Source organism: Clinocottus analis, unplaced genomic scaffold (genome assembly GCF_023055335.1).
Source record: "Clinocottus analis isolate CAN_PGR_092001 unplaced genomic scaffold, fCliAna1.0.p SCAF_3, whole genome shotgun sequence".
Classification (NCBI taxonomy): domain Eukaryota; kingdom Metazoa; phylum Chordata; class Actinopteri; order Perciformes; family Cottidae; genus Clinocottus; species Clinocottus analis.
In genome coordinates this window covers 17,924,956-17,942,221 of record NW_027176042.1, presented here as the reverse complement: position 1 = coordinate 17,942,221, position 17,266 = coordinate 17,924,956, and the positions used below count along the sequence as shown (strand labels likewise).

Here is a 17,266-nt window from a genome sequence, read left to right as displayed (position 1 = left end):
CTGGCTTGGGATAAATAATCTGCGCTAGCCTCCTCCCTCCAACCCCCCAAATCAATCACACCCCACCCATCTTCATTCGATTAAAAAAAAAGAGAATAACCAACAAAAAAAAAAAAAGCAGCCCAGTGTTGGAAACTTATTTCCAATAACAGTAGCTTGCAGCACTCGCTCCAAAAGTCTCTAAATCAAGCAAAGACGTCGCCAAGTCAGCAACACTGACAGCTCATCCCTTCGAGCCACCCTCCAAACCCACTCTCCAAAAATTATCATAACGAACATAAACAACAAATATGGCTATTGTTAGTACTCACAGCTGTCAAACAAGCAGATTGCGGAAGAGTCTGACAATGCATATCGAGTGCACAGGCAGGTAGACAGGCAGGTAGCCCAAATGATATGATTTAACAGGTTTATTACAGTCCTGCGACAGCCACAGATAGTATTTTTTTTTTTGTCAAAAGAAATTATTTATTGATTGCTGTTGGAAAATCAAGAGGATTTCAATAAATATAGCGAACTAGAATGACTGTCTTGGGGTTGTTGGCCTCCACCAACCCGTGCAGTTGCAGTGTGCATCCAGGTCTCCAAAATGTCACCGCTTCATCATTTGATTCTCTTATTGTGAAATTGTTACAATTAGCAGAAGAAATCCCCCTTAGGCGTTCCTGAGATATGACCCAACCCCACTAGAACGGACAAGACGGACGTACAGACGCACAACCTGAAATAATAATGCCTCCAGCCCCTGCTATTGCCGGTGCAGAGGCATACAAATGTGTCTGAAGAACATATGAACCTTAGCTTTAAGTTAAAAACTATGCAGCGACTTTTAAATGCTTACTGCGCAATCATCAACTTGCTGCCACCGGTGTGTTTTCCACAGTAGGCCGTCTAATGAGGATGTCCCCTGTCTGGGCCATTAATGCAGCTTGTAAAGTGTTTTGTCATGAATTACTTTGCTAATATTTTTTTCAAACACTGAAGAGGACTTTCTGCTCTCTACTCGGCAGTACACACCTCTCAGCTGAGCACGCACACACGAACAATTACGTGTGGGCGAATATAGACAGATGGCACGTTTCTCTATCATCATCACCTCCTCACTGTCAAGAACTTTAAAAAAAATCAAACAATGGGGCGATCTACCTGTTTTATGGGCCGGTCAGGCCCAAAAAAAGGGAAAAAGAGCAGTCGTGTCGGCCTAAAAGGCACGTCGGCCCACCGGGAAAGTGCCCAGTCTGCCAGATGGCCAGTACTGCCCTGGGTCGATCCAATCATCAACAAAGAGATTTTGGTCTACACCAGCTGATACTGCCTCCAACCCAAACAAACACATAGTGAGCCTTGTCAGACTGCGGCGAGTGAACAATATTTGTGGATTGTTACCTAAAAGGCTACTCCCATATGAACTTCCTCCCTGACAGCTACAGCCCTTGAAAGTATAATCATCTTGTTCGGAATCTGTAATAAGATCAAAAACATGGAAGTCAAGATCCTCTCAGTTACACAAGCGGAGAGTGAAGCTCTGCACGAGGAGTAATGTGATCAAATTCACCAATGTGAGAGCAGTTAGGATGTTGGACAATTTTTGGATGTTTATACTTTTGCTGCGCAGCTTCAAGTTCAGTCTGCTCTGCACTCTTCTCCTTCCTTAGTCCTGACCTAGACTCCCTCCCCAGCGACCACCTTTGGGCCAACTTGGACCGAGTTAAAGGAGGGAAAGTCTACCCCCGCCGCCTCCGCATCCCCCCCTCCTTCCTTCTTGCCATCAACACCCCCCCGACCCCCCCACGTCTTCGTTGCTTGGGCTAATTAACTAAAACCCAAGCAGAGATTTTATATAATTCAGCAGCAAGAACTGCCATGTCTTGATCCAGAAACACCCAGAGAGAAACATGGTGGCTGGAGCCAGAAACCACCAGGAGAAGGAAGAAGAAAAAAAAGAGAGAGAAAAAAAAAACGCAAATCTCCTCTCCACCAGCACAAGCTATCAGAGCACTAGGAGCTGGAAGCTCAAACTATGAAATTCTCCTCACATATTGTATATCTTCCAGGGCTACATTTTAATCAGACACAAAAGTAGTAGCGGGCTGGGCATGACCAGTATCAAGGCATGGGAGGGGGGGGGGGAAGCGAGGAGGATGTGGAAAAAACATACAAGAGGAGAAATGGGGCGATGGAGTGAAGGATAGAGGCCCAATTGTGACGGTTGTGACAGGCAGGTGGCAGGTGAGAAAGGTGTAAGATGAAAGACTGTGAGAGAGAAAGACTGAGAAGTACTGTAGACTGAGAGAGGAGCCAGCAATCTGTGACCAAATGGTTCTGCAGAGTGCTCGCTTCTCCCCCTGAAATCTCCTGACCGTTCTCCATTAAGCTCGAGTCCAGGACACAATATCTATAAAGAAAGTTTTGACATGTGAAAACAATCCGCAGGGAAACAAATCTGTCTTTCTTTCATCTCAATAATGCATTCCATGTGGACAGTAGCTCTTAAAATCCTGAAAGGACAAACAACAAAGCAAACAAGACTCCATTATTAGATGTCTTCTTAAAAAAAAAACATGAAATCCCTAAGATTATTGTATGGAGAGCAGATTTCCGCAGGATCTCTTATTTATTAAGATGCTGAGGTTCAGCGCATACCGGGGCTTACCAGAGTGGTCACAATCCTAGCTGAGTACCTGTGTCTCTCTTTTTTTTCAGCCTCACCCTGCCTCAGTTTTCCAATAAATCAATGCATGTCTGAATGAATGCATTACAAGCAATGGTGGAGATATTAAAACATTATTATTTTTTTTTAAAACCAAAAAAAAAACCGAATCCCTCCTCTGCGGTCTCATCTGCGGCGGGGTCCTCACGCTGAGCTGACCCTGAGCGCTCTCTGCTGTCTGCACCGTGAGTTATGATATTTGGTGTCATTCGGATTACACTTACTATTTCATTACATGCACATAATCCTTTTCTATATTTCTCCCCTGGGTGTGTCACTATTAATCATTGGATGTTGTGAAAACCCAAGGCTCTTTAATACTATATACTGTATCTGCTACACTCATTTACGAATATTGCTTGCACGTGTCGGAAAACAGAAAAATAAATCAAACACCTGTATCTACAGTGCATACATACATATCGTTCATTTTAAATTGTGCATGTTAACAACCGCACACCGACCGACGCACACACATTTTGTTTTTTCTTCAACGATTCAGCGCTCTGTGTGAGCCCGTGTTCAGTTCTCATGCTTGTCTCCCGCACCAGTAAACACACGCGAACACATCGGAATACACACTGCTTTATCAAATAGCAAATGTATGAAGCACAGCATGTGTTTTCTCCCAGGGGGAGCTGAGACTAGGCAACACATTGACCACGGGCAGCGGCGGGATGCCATAACTGGTGGCCCCCGCCGAGAGCCGAGCTACTCATCATGCATGTATGAAACAAACACGGTGCCCATCATCAGGAGCCAAGTGTCCATTCTGATGTGATTTATCTCCAAAGCTCAACTCTGCTCCTCGCAGCCAGGAAAAACAGAGAGGGAGGGGGGGAGAGACGGAGAGAGAGAGAGATAGACGGAGAGATTAACACACTGCTCACATCACGAAGATGACTGGGGACCTCTCAAAGTGGAGCAACACCAGCAGAGCAATCCAAAGTAGGGCTGACCCCTTTACACCCAGAATCTCGCCCTGCTGCTTTATTTATTAAGTCATGCAAAAGAAGACAACAACAACAACAAAACTGCGGTGGAGACTTAGCAAACTAATAGTTACAATACATAAGGAGAGAATAGAAACAAAAATACAACCTCTCAAAAACGCAGAAGTGTGATGATTGACAATAACTTGCAACTGTGTAACCTGAGTTGCCAACACAATATTTATTTTCCATGCCATTTATTGAGAAATATAAACATGTTTTTTTCAATGATCCAAAGTTCTCATATATTAAATATTAAAGAAGACTAAAGTAGGGTGACCATATTTTAAATCCCCAAACCGGAACCCTTTAGTGTACCACACGTTCATGGCTAACACACATAAGCACTATGGTGCATTAGGATAGGGAACAATTATTACACCTCTTATTATAGTAACACACAAAAAAACACTAACCGTAGAGTTTTCGAATAAGATGATTGATTGAAAAACATACAGACAAATACAGTTTTTGCACAGGGTTTCTTTCATACTTGGTCACTTGGTAGACTTAAGAGTCCCCAGCCAAGCTAGCAGCAATGAGAAGATGCACTGACAAGAGTGTTTTGAGTTTAAAGCTAACATTAGCATGCTAATATGATGTTATTTGGCAGTTATGTTTTCCATGTTTAACATCTTTGTTTTGCATGACAGTAATATTTGCTGGTTAGCATTAAACACTGATGGGAATGTCTTTTGTTTTGCAGGTATTATATTCTGACGTGATAATAGTACGAGAAGAAAAGTTAAGGGATCACCAACGTCATAAGGAGTCGTCCTCTGGGGATCACAAAGGCCTTTAGTTTAGTCAGTTTAATCTATCCACTAGTTGTTGAGAAATTTCTGTTTGGATAAAACCAACATTGCCGTAGAGCCCTGCTGCCACGGGTCAAACAAAAGCAGTAATACAAGAAATGTGTCTAAACTAAATTAAGTCGGAAATAAAAAAAAAAGAAAATATATCGAATCAAACAACAAATGAAGTACAAATCTGAACAGACATCTTCAGTAAATTTGAGTCAGTACCAAACAGCCTTACCGCCTACACTCAGTAACTTTTAAATTGTAAAAGTGTTCTCAATTAATTAGTCTTCGCTCTAAGATGAAGTCAACATGCAAAAGGTGAGATGATGGATGAAGTTGTGGAGCTCCCACCTGCCCTTCTCCTCTGTTCAGAAGGACACGGTGCGGTGATGGATGTGTGGCCTCTTAGCAGACAGCGGTACAGGGCCGTGACACAGCCAGCTGTAATGTCCCTTTATCGGCTGCAGCTAAGTGTTCATTTTCTCCCCTCTGCCATCATGGCTGTATAGTACCTCCATGGTAATTGCTGTGTAATAGATAAGCTCTTTGTCTATCACACCTTGGCCATGACAACATGAACAATTGGGTACTCGTGTACCCTGCATTCCTGAATTTCACCTCTTGGTTGTATACGTGTTGATGCCTGTGCTTGTGGATAATTTGTTTTCATCGTAGCTCCATTCTATGCAAGTGCGTCTATGCCAGGTATTACGAGTAATAGTTTCGAATTGATTCCTTTTCAGACGTTATCGCCTCCTTGTGCATTCTCTCTTTCATGCCCCCCACAACTCCTTTCAGGGAGCAATTTTCCACAGTCGCTCCATAAGGCTTGGTGAGTCATACGCGGTACTATTGTAATACTGCTAGCCCATCCATCGGGGCAGGCCAGGATGCATTAAAATGCTATGTGTGTGTTCTGCGGTGTGGGTAGAGCTCAGTTCAAGACAGATCAGGTGTGGTTATCTTGACCTGGACCTCTATATGTGCTTTGCCTGCTCTGCCCTCATCCGCCTTCCCTTCACTCAGGCAGAGAGGAGAGGCAGGAAGAGGGAGGGAGCAAACAGAGCATACAGAGTATGAAGGCCAGTGAGGACAGATTATAGAAAAAGCATAATGATACAAAACCTAAGACATTGAGAAACATGGAGTTTCACAGGCCTCCTGTTTGCTCTGCACCAACAATTTCCAACATCACCGCTTCCTCCTCCTTCAAGGCCCAAGCTGGCAGTTACACAGAGAGCCGGGTTGGAGGCTGGGCGGCTGGTCAGGCCATGAGATGCGAGACCCTCTCGGGGTTGAGGCAGCAGCTGTCCACAGGCCTCCTTCTCCAGACTGTCATGGCAGTGTGGCTACCAGCCATGGTCTGATGAGGAGCTCGCCGTTCTGCTTCTTTCTCTGCACGGACATTTTTATTCAAGCGCAAGAGCAAATTTTGCCGAGAACAAGTCAGGGGTATTTCATGGTAGTTTGTTCAAGCTTGCGTTGTACATTGGCCGTTGAAACACTATTTCCCTTCACTGTGTTTGTTTACGCTGGGCTTGTGCGAATTCAGGAATGGGACGTTTTCTTTTCTCACCACTAAGTTACATTTTGTTTCAGCCTCCCTTAATATTTAGTTAATCATTCGTTAATTATTTAACGAAATAATCCTTCTCACTATTTATGACCCACTATTAGTGTGTGGCAGTGTCCGTATCTGCTTTTTTTTTTATTATTTTGCTGCGTTTTCTAGGCGTCAAAAGAGAGCATTGTTGGTGTGTAACCACGTCGGTGTGCAACCCCCTGCCAATAGGCGGAGTATGCAGCCCATTCTCATTCACAGGTCAAACACCGCTGCGTCTTCACGCCCCTTGTTGACAGACAGGCCCACAGCAGGATGAAGCATGTCTTGGACTGCATTCATTTTTAAATCCGGCACCTTACCGCAGGTGTGTGAGGAGGTGTGGATGGGTTTCTTTGTGCTTTAAGATGTGACCGCCGTGAAACATTTAGAAAATACCATTTAATTCACCGGAGTCAAAGTTTGTCTCATCTCTTTCTTCGCTCTCTGCCTCGCTCCACCACCACTGCACTGAATTTTTAATGCTGTGTTAACAAACAGAAACTGACAATGTAACTGCATATACCTTTTGAGATTCTGGATTCAAGACGTTTACTTTTTAACATTGTTGCATTTTCCCTTTTCTTTTGGCAATTTGACATGGATTTAAGGGCCGACGGCGTAGAAATGTGGAGGTGGAGGAGGGAACGCAACAAAGGTCCCAAGGTAATTGAATCTTGGATGTTGCGGTCATATAATATACACTGTAACCACACTGATAACAAGAGCACCTATATTACTACTTTTACTAAAGCTCAGGATCTTGTCTACAGTTAAGGGAAGGTTTTAAGAAAACATTAATAACCACATTTTTTTTTTTTAGAAGACAGACCTAATGTTCAGCCTTACTCCTTAAGTAAGGTGAGGGCCATAATACTTCCTGAAGATTATACACTTGTATTTAATAGTGACCTCAATATCATCCAAAACAACCAAAACCAATGTGTGTAAAATGTTGATATTTCTTTTTACACAGTAAAAAAAAAAAGTTGTTGAAGACGTATGATCATGTTATTGTTTACCCAGTTGTCCCCATTAAATTAGTCAAAATCAGGAAATATGAAGCAAAAAAAAAAGATTTCCACCATTTATTTAGAGACGTTAAACCTTGAATGGGATCAAATCGACCCCTGTACTTTTGTGGAAATGTTTACGTTACGTCGTCAGGTTGCGCTTGAGCATGTGCGACTCACTGATTCTTGGCGTTTCGCCAAAAGACGATCAGCTTTTCTGCTGTTGCTTCTGTCTAAACAGAATGTGCTAAGCTCAACATGAAGCATGAATTGAGAGTGCCTGCAACTCCGTTTTAAAAATATTTAGGCCACTATTACTGATGAAACATAATCACATACCTGCATTAATTCTATTTTGTTTGGCACAAGTTGCACATTGTTATTATCTTGAAAGGATATTTAGTGCAAAACAGGTTAATTGAAGCCACAATGTGCAATTTATTAAGCCAAATATTTGTATTTTTTGTGCACAGATAAAACTTTATTTGCATTGTTCTAACAAAGTGATTGCACATTTTATTTAATGTTTTCTGATTGTCTAATTGAAAGTGATTGCAATTTTCTGTATTGTATTATTTTTTTTAAATAGGATGGAGGAGTCACAAAAGATTTTTTGTTACAACTTTGTTGGCGCGGTTCAGCCTGAACATTTTTCTTTCTCCAAATGGGTGTGCGACGAAAAAAGTTGGAGAACCACTGCTTTAATGTAAGTTTATTTGGGTAATTGTTGAGCTGGGCAACCAAACGCTGGAAAAATACTAACATTACCATAAACTGCGCATAAACTTTGACATTGCGATATTATGATTAGGCTTTGCACACCTGGAACGGTATTAAGAGTAACTACACAACTCTCAACTATGCAAACACGATCTGTGCGGCCGTTTAAACGTTCCCGTTTTCAGCGTGATTGCAGTTAATTTTTCTTTCTGTCAGAGTTACATGTGACAAGTTTAATATGCAGGCAACATGAATAAAGCATTTTACTTTCTTTTTTTTTTTCGAATTTGGTTCCACTGATTTCAAAATGACAGACGACACTGACTTCACTCAGCCAGGAAAGAAAGTAAATCGGTGAACAAGAACCAGATCAAAATAGGGTTTGTTGTAACTGATCAATGCCATCATGCCATAAAATGTTAATGTATGAAAGACATTTTGTTTACCATTTCATACTAACTTGAGCTTTCTGTAACTCCACAAGAGCCCAGACGAGACAGGAGGAGGCGTTCTATTCAAGTCGTCTGCTTCTCTGATTTCCATATTTTTCTTTCCAACATAAAAGCTTCAACCAATTGCCAATGTTATTTGCAGTTATGTGAAAGCCCACCATCTGGCATTCACAACCAAGTCAACCAAAGCAAGACTCTTGCGACAGCTGGAGGCTAGTTTGTAAAATTAAACTGAAGAATGTACTTGATTTTTCTTAAAACCCTTCAGTCTTTTCTCACCGTGTATACCTTGTCCTATTTTAAAAAGCATTCCTTTAGAAATAAGTATGAAAAACAGATATAGATTAAACATAGGACATGGGAGAAAAGGAGCGCGAATACCTCACAACACAAGTGGCCTAAAGCACTGTAAAAAAAAAACACACAAAAAAAAACCAGCCAGGCGACGTAAAAACAAAGTAGCAGACTGCAGGAATAATAATATAAATCATTCTGTTGGACTGTGCATAACAGGAGATGGTGCTACCAGGCTGAAAGGAGGGAGCCAACAGATCATTTAACTGTGGTGAGTTTAACTGTGTCGGTACACAGGGCCTCCTGTGCCACCTTCTGCTCAATGATTCGCAGATTGAGAGCACAACTATAACATCGCTCCATCAACATTTATTGGTCTTAGGATGCAAATACTATTTAGGTGACCTCGAAAGATGGTCAAAAGCCTCGTATTTTTTTGCTGGTATTTTGTTGGTATGAGGATGGCAATGCCAGTCTGTTGCAAATGGATGATGACAGATGTTCAAGCCGCCCGGTGGTTGAGTCGTCATGACTTTGGTGATCCCCTGAACTTTCCCTGTAGCACTGTAACCCCAGTCGGACCAAAGCATAGGCGTATGCGAATGGAAGCCAATTAATCCAATATTCATTCTTTAAAATATTACAAAACTACAAATTCATACACATTTTGACCAATGAATGACTTTAAACCAAATTTCCATGACCCACCATTTTGTGAAATCTGGGTGTAAGCCTGAAAAAGTGAGAACATGTTGGATTAAAACTAACAATGAGGATTCCAACGCAAATGAATGAGACAATAGTTTAATAAAAAGAATAAACATATAGATGCCTTATGTATGCCTGCTTATATTTTAAGCGTCTTTCTTTTAAAAAAATGTTAATTATTTCAAACTCATCGTAAATGGACACATGAATATAACACATTTCCGTGACTTTTCCAGAACTTTTGGAAATTTCATTTTTTTCAAAGACTTTTTCAGGCCTGGAAAAAAACATTTTCAAATTCCATGAACAATGTTTAGTTCTACCTGTAACGTTCAAAATTGTTTCAAAATCCATGCAAATTAAAGATTTAACCGATGTATTTTATTCACAATGAAATGAAAATCGCACAAAATGAACACGACTGCTTCAATGAAACGTCAACGTACAGCTGTGTTTTTCTTCTTTCATCTCCATTGATCTGAAAGGTGCAACATGATTACACTGAAAACTGCATTAATGTAAAACAGGAAAACCTGTACTATGAAAGGAACATCTCGGAGTTACTGGCGGGTCAGCAGGACCAGATTGTGACTGACTTCCAAAGCCAGTTGCGAGTGTGACAGTGTAAACAACACAGCGCTCCTCCCCAGCTGTTTCCTGTCTGCCCAAAGAAGTGTGATCTGCCTCTGCATTTAAAGCTGAGGCACATCTGCTGTTCTCCACACGGGCGACAAAGGAGCTTTTTGGAGACGCTGAAATGCGAAGACGCTCTGAACTGAATGAGATAAAAGTGTCCAACAAATTTATTTTTCAAGTGTCTGGAAATGAAACGTCTACTCCCTTATCCTCTCATTTGTGTTCGTCTCACATTTATATTTGAACATCTCTAGAAGCACTTTCAGATATATTTGACATGCACTTTAGACTGACACACAAACTTGATCCTGTACTCTTGATTTACTCTCCTCCTTGTTTTTCTTGCAGCAACAACCAAAGTAACACAAACAATAGTTTTTAAACAGTAACATGTAGAAGTACTATTGTTATAATAACAAAAAGTGAGAATCAGTAGTGGAACATGACTAGCATTTACATGAGTACTGTACTTGGTACTTCTTTAAGAACCGCTGCTAGAATCGCTGGACCCTTTTGCATTGAAAACACCTTTTTTTTTTGCAAAATTAACCTGGTACGAACAGTAAAGTAGCCCTCATTAAAATCATCATGTCCTGTTGTAAAGTTCACTGATATCCAAATTTAGAGTCTCTCTGCATAAGACCCATCATATGACATATCCTATGCTGCTGGATACAGTTGTTATAATAGATGTACTGGCTTTTACCAGCACTTTTATTATCATAACGCACACCCATGGGCTGTATGCTGTAAAGCCTGTGCTATAAGGCATTAGCGTAGATTTTAACACTGCTTAAATATGTCAGTAAATATCCAACTGGTGAGTCGAGAAGCTTGTACGTGTCTTTAAGGAGGCGTTTGCTACCAAGCGGCTAAATGAGACTCCTGAACTTCATCAATCCAGACTCCTCGCCTTGAGCTTCATGGCGTAGTTTGGTTAAAGCCAAAAGTGAACTTTTCACATCTGGTGATTGTATTCACACTTAGAAAATGTGAGTGTTTGTTAAGATTATCTTGCTGAACAAAACGTGTAAGTATCATAAATATTTCTTTTCAACAGAGCTTTTTTTTTCTGCAATAATCCAAAATCCAATGGAAAAATCCCATTGGGAAACACTTCTTTTAAACGCTTATCACCTTTCAAAATAAGTTCTTTGCCTGTTCACCAGACTTCCTCATTCATATGTTCACCTGCTTCCGCTTTCCTCATCAGTCACTCACTACGTATACCAGCCCACTGCCTTTGTTCCTGTGTTGCTTTATCATTTTTGCTGTATGGCGTTTTCATTACCTGTTACCTGCCTCTTGGACACTTAATAAATCACCGCATCCATCCTGCTACCTCATCTGTTTCATCACACACCACTAAGACAGTAACACTCAGATCTGCTCCTACTGCATTATGAAGATATATTTCATGTTGATCAACACTTCTCTACTTTTACTTCAGTCATAGTTTTAATGCAGCAGTCGGAGCTTGTAATGGAGTATTTTCACGGTGTACCAATGCTACGTTCACTTTCTCTTCAAGTGAGGATTCTTCCTCAAATCCCTTCTGAGAATATCTAAAACAAAATAGCGATGAAGTGCATTTATTATGGATGAACGGTAGCCAAATCTCTGACCCAGGAACCCTTTTAACATCCTTATATCCAGCATAAAGTGGTGGCTCCAACAGGGAGAGAACCAAGAACCAGCAACAGGCCTTTTCAGCAGAGAACAGCAGCAGCTGTCAGAGAGCCTGAGTATGTTCTGGGTTTCTCTTCCTTTGTGCCTTAAAAATAATACCGTTGCCTTATCAATAATTTCAGACATAATGATCCCTTTCTTGGAAGCTCAGGTGTAGTGGAGCTGTCAGTCAAACACAGGGTGCACAGGTTTGTAATTGAATTTTGGCAGCGTAGCCCTGCCTGCTGTTTGCCTTCATTATTATTTCTGGATCCTCTATAAATCGCAGAATAGTGGTCGGGCTGTTATACAGTTGTTATACATTCCCAACTTTGTCTTTAAATTTTAAAAAAAAAGTGTTTTACTTAAGTCAACAAGGTGCATTTGTGTTTAAGTTTACCGTCCTACATGAGCCCCTCAACCTGCGCAGTGATGACAGGTGCTTGTACAAAGCAGGACCTACAGGTCCATAATGATGTTTTATTTTACATTAGTCTAAAATATATGACATCTTCACACATTTAAATTAAATTCCCCGCTCCTTAAGGCTAATACCAAGCCTGGGGTGGAACTGTTCACTGCACCAAGCAAGTGATAAATCATTTCTAAAAGTAATGGGTTGTCAAAAATGGGGCACAGGGCTGTTGAAAGGGGGGGGAAAAAAACAAATTAAATAAAAATGGATTGTTGCTTAACCTTAAGCAAACCATGTTAGAATCCATTAAAACACTGGATGAATCTGTGCCATTTTTTTGGGTTAAAGAACGCTTTGATCTCTGGGAACAATTTCAGAGGCAATAGATATAGCAATAATGTGATTGCTTCTATCATCATGTTTCAACAGATTACATATCTAATCGGTTTGTGAATAGAGAATATAATTTGCGCAGATTACAGACCAGTGGTGCCTTCTGCTTGTTGAAACTGGGCCGTTTGACAGTTTACATGATCGCTCGACGGACAGATGGATGGACGAAAAGACATCGAGGATATGTGTGTGTGTGTATAAGTGTGTGTGTGTGGGGGACCAACAACAACCACCTGGTTTAATCTGTGGTTTCCTACAATGGCGTGAACATAAATACATAATGTGGGCACGAACATGAGGCGTGGAAACACACTGGGCTGTATTTCTCATACAGATTTCCCCGAGACAGAAATGCAAAGCTATGCAGAATATATGAGACACGATTGCAAAGGAAGTAGGATATACAGTATAATGATATTAAAGTGACTCAGTTGCTGTAATATCCCTGGGGTATATAGCTAGTTGTTTTATGGGGGGAGATAAGAGGATTTTGTCAGGTTGAGATGCCGGCTAATGCTATTGTTCCTACTGGGAGCATTAAACAGCAAAGCAGCTTTTCACACATCTTTTCTTCTTTTGTAGTGCTGTTACTGTAGATTTCATTTCAAAGCTAAAGGTGGAAATATATTTTGAATATTGCAGCGTTGGACATCATATGCAGGATTTTTTTTTCTTCTTTAATGAAGATAAAGGAAACCCACTCCTGGGCCCAACGGATACATCTTTCAAAACACATTTCTGAAAATAATATGTGAAAGAAGTTTGATATTTTTGACGCAGTTCTAAAATACTAACGATAGTTTGAAAATATCCTGAGAGGATTCTCGTCCTCTCTCACCTTCCCGTCTCGTCTTCTTGCAAATGCACTTACACATGTACTTAAACTGGCCTCTGGTTTTGGTCAAAGAGACCGAGAAATGAAGTTAGTGAGATATTTAATGTGCCCTTGTTTCCTCTCCTCCCTGTTTACCAAATGTTGCCTCCACTTCTTCACTGCCTCCTTTACCTCTTCACTTATTAATCCCTCAAGCTAACAGCGTTCCCAAGGATGGAACTTGTCATTTTATGTCAGCCGAATCACTGCGTCATCTACAACGCATACAAAACAAACAAGACTCTTATTCCCAGCCGACTCCTCAAAACAAAAACAAAAAAAAAAGAAAAGAAAAAGGATCCGACACAATTTCAAATGGCACATTACTGAAAAGCATGGCTGATATAATCTAATACCAAGTCAATCCTAATACTTGAATCAGAGTTGCACTCGTGCGGTGGAGGCAGAGCAAGTCTCACTTTGCAGCAGAAATGATTTGCATTCAATCTTCAGGAGACGCGTAGGTGTTATTACCTGTCACAATACAACATTGCCCCAGCCAACAGGGTGTTTTAAAAATAAAAAAAAAATCAGTGTTTGCAAATCTGTAAGCAGTGAAAGTTCCCCATCCACCCCCTCAGCTCTTTAGTCCTAACACTTAAACTAAGTGATGTTCAACTGTTATTCAGACTTGTTTTACACTTTCAGGGATGCTTTTAAAATCTTTTTTTTTTTTTTTTTAAAGTATTAAGAAAAGGAAAGGAACAGGAGGTGGGAGGAAAATGCAGGAGTCAGAGGTGTGGAAGAAGAAAAAGAGGAGGATCATGGTGAAAGGTGATGTTTGTATTCTCTTTCATTTCTGAGGCCAGATCCATCGCGAGTACAGACCTGCTCTGCTGGGTCAGACAGCCTCCTCTTGTATGCTGTTATGTGTGGGTATTTCTATATAATAACTACATTACCGCTGTCAGTGTCAAGCAATCAGGAAAAAAAAAAAAACGCTCTAATATACCGCGCACATGCACGAACACGCGCACATTCAACCACACACCATCAGCAGCTTCACAGCCAAACTATAGTCGTGTAAAGTCTTTGCCAGTGCGATGCCGAGATAATAACACAAGCCACGGGCGTGTTTAACTTCTGAAGAAGAAAAAAATATAGAGGAAGTTGCTGGGAGCGCAAACAGATGCATAGATAAGGGAGGCTGCAAGTGGGAATGAAGAGGAAACGCTCACACAGCAGAAATCTGCGCGTTTTGGAGATCCGGCAGAAAGTCTCACATCCGTTTATTCAAACTAACAAACACGATTTAAAAAAAAACAACATTTAACTTTAAATCAATCATTTTATAAAGTTCCCGCGGTTGAAATACCTCCATGTGTCGTAAAATAAAATATTTAAAAAAAACCTTATTACGCGTACGTTTCTCTCTCAGCGGAGTGATTTCTAGGAAACTCTCTAAAAGGAGGTGTGTGTGTGTGCGTGTGTGTGTGTGTGTGTGTGTGTGTGTGTGTGTGTGTGTGTGTGTGTGTGTCCAAACGCAGCACCCTCCTCTCCTTAGTTAGCTATTTAAAATAGTATTTAGTTTTTGTTTTCTTCCTCTCAGGATGATAATAAACTCACCTTCCGTAGGATCCACTGGCACAGGAGAACTACGGTCCAACCGAGAACCTGCATGTCACCTTCCTTACAGCGGACCACCCCGAAAAACTACACGTCTCCCCGGCTGGACATATAAAAGAAGCACCGCGGAATCCAAGCAATCCCAACCGGCGACCGGCGACACGTAAAAAGTATCAGGAAAGCAGAAAAACGCGCAAAGTTGTGCGTTTGTTCAGTCAGTGTCACAGTGGTCTCCGTGCGCAAACTTTGAGCGGTGGCTTCAGTTCGTGTGGTCCGCGTCATGTGGCACATCCATGGTGTTGGTCTCCGCTCATGCTGGACGGTCGCTGGAAGTTTGCGCGGAGACGAAGTCAGTTTGGAGGGCGGAAGCAAAGAGGAAATCTCATTGAAGATCGCCAGCGCTTCTTGCGTTTTTTGGAATGCTGGCTGGTTGGTTTGGAGAGGTCTCTCCTCTCTCTTTCTCCCTCTCTCTCTCTCTCTCTCTCTCTCTCTCTCTCTCTCTCTCTCTCTCCCCCCACCACCCCCACCCCACCTCCCTCCTCTCCCCTGTCCGCGCGCGCGTCACGGCGCACAGGAGCTCTCGTTTAGTTCGCAAACACCACAACTGCATGCATGATATTTTGTCCAGTCAATGTTTGGAAAATGAGTCGACTTACAATCGTCACAGCACTTCAATCAGAGAGAGCGTTACAATAGTTGTGTTTGAGACTGAGTAAAGTTAGTGTTGAGCATCTAAAGAAAGTCAGAGGGTGTCTCACAATGTGACTTCAAGATGGCAACTTCCTCAGAATAAGTATTACACTCATTGTTTCATGCTTACGTTAAACTCGATTAAACTCGACAATTAGTTTGATAATTGGTTCGTTTTTAAGTATTTTCTTCACCTTCAAAAATGTGAGGATTCACTGCTTTTCTCTGCCGTTTATAATAGTAAATTGAAACTATTTGGCTTTTCAAGGATCATATGACAAACAAACAATTTGCAGCTCACCCCCATTGTGCTCCGGGGAATTTCTTTACCGTTTTATGATATTTTTTTTCAGAAAATAATCAGATTCATCCACAAGGAAAATGGTTGTTACAGATAATTTTTAAACTTAACACTTCAGTATGAATTCTGCTCCAGTCCTAATACTTTATTTATACTATTATTAATACTTTACTTCATTATAACGATTACTCACGGAAAGAAAATCAAGTAAACAGGTCTGTGGCTTCATAACTGGCTGCTGTCATATGCAAGGAAAACCAACAAAACGGTATGCGGATGGATGGATGGATGGATGGATGGATGGATGGATGGATAGAGCACAAACTATCCACTGACGACTTGTGAGTTTCTTCGTGGCAGCTTAAACTGGACGACCAAATGGAAAACAATTGTTATTTTAGGCAAAGACACAAACCTTAATAATTGCTTCATTTATGTGTCTGTGTGTGATGGAGCCCAGTGGCTCGGCAGACTATAAATTCCCAGAAAAACAATTTTGAAATATTAATGTTGCATGGATATATTGGGGCAGCGCGGCCCCACATCTCTCCCTGATGGCCAGTCCAGCTGCCGCCTGCCTGATTGTGGACCTTTTAAAAGGAACTGATCTGGGATGCACAGCGCTTGCTCGCCTGTCTCGCGAGTTTATCTGTGTGGAGAGATCAGTGTGTGTCAGCTGGATTGTTAAGAGTGTGTCTGTGTTGCGTTATATAATGCTGTCAATCAGTCATACGTATCTGACTGGGTGACTGGCGGACGTCTCTCCTGTTTAAGCATAATGTCTGTCTCGACTTTCTGTCTGCGTATGATGATGTGTGTCCCTTCTGGAAACTGTCTGAATGACTGACTGACCAACAAACTGTTTGTGTTTTCCCCCAGTGCCCATTTATCTTCCTGTCGGTCTCATTGGTTTTTCATCTGTTTCTGTCTTTTCCAAACATTTACAGCATGTACACAGTTCGTATTCAGTATACACCAAAATATAATTTTACTATTCTACTTTCACTGCCTCTGTCGACGTTATTCGGCCGTGAACCCCCACATATAAATCTACCTATCAAACACCGACGCTGCAACGCCTCTTTTTCAAATAACAATATTTCTAGCTCACCTGTGGAGCGTCCTCATGCTTCATCGACAAGGCCGGTTTTTGGGGCTGCTGGACAAAGTGTACATCATGTTGACGGGCCTGTTCAGTGAGAGCCTGTCACAGATGGAGAGGAGTGTCAGTGCAAACACGAGCTGCTTTGTCGTTATGTGTCAAGCTATATATTGTATATTAGCAATCTGTTATCACTCTTTGAAACGCCGGCTCTTTGCAGTGCGTCTGTGGCTCGCTCTCATCAGTGTGAGGATGACACAGCACTGCCTCCCTGCGAGGCAACGAGTCATTGCATGCAGAGGCAAACTTCAGTGCCGAGAAGACGAACA

At 41.5% G+C, this 17,266-nt stretch overlaps 1 protein-coding gene across 2 annotated transcripts in view; it reads right to left on the bottom strand.

Moving 5' to 3' along the window:
- LOC137796490 (neurexophilin-4) overlaps nucleotides 1-17,026 on the bottom strand; it is a 42,672-nt gene extending 25,646 nt beyond the window's left edge. Inside the window, exon 1 of one of the 2 annotated variants that reach the window (XM_068594444.1) lies at nucleotides 16,947-17,026. In XM_068594444.1, coding sequence (XP_068450545.1) covers nucleotides 16,947-16,970 — 24 coding nt within the window. In that variant the 5' untranslated portion in view covers nucleotides 16,971-17,026. Of the gene's footprint in view, nucleotides 1-14,844; nucleotides 15,300-16,946 lie in introns of those variants that run through there. The other variant, XM_068594443.1, reaches the window with a different exon arrangement.
- Between the last annotated feature and the right edge of the window lie 240 nt (nucleotides 17,027-17,266).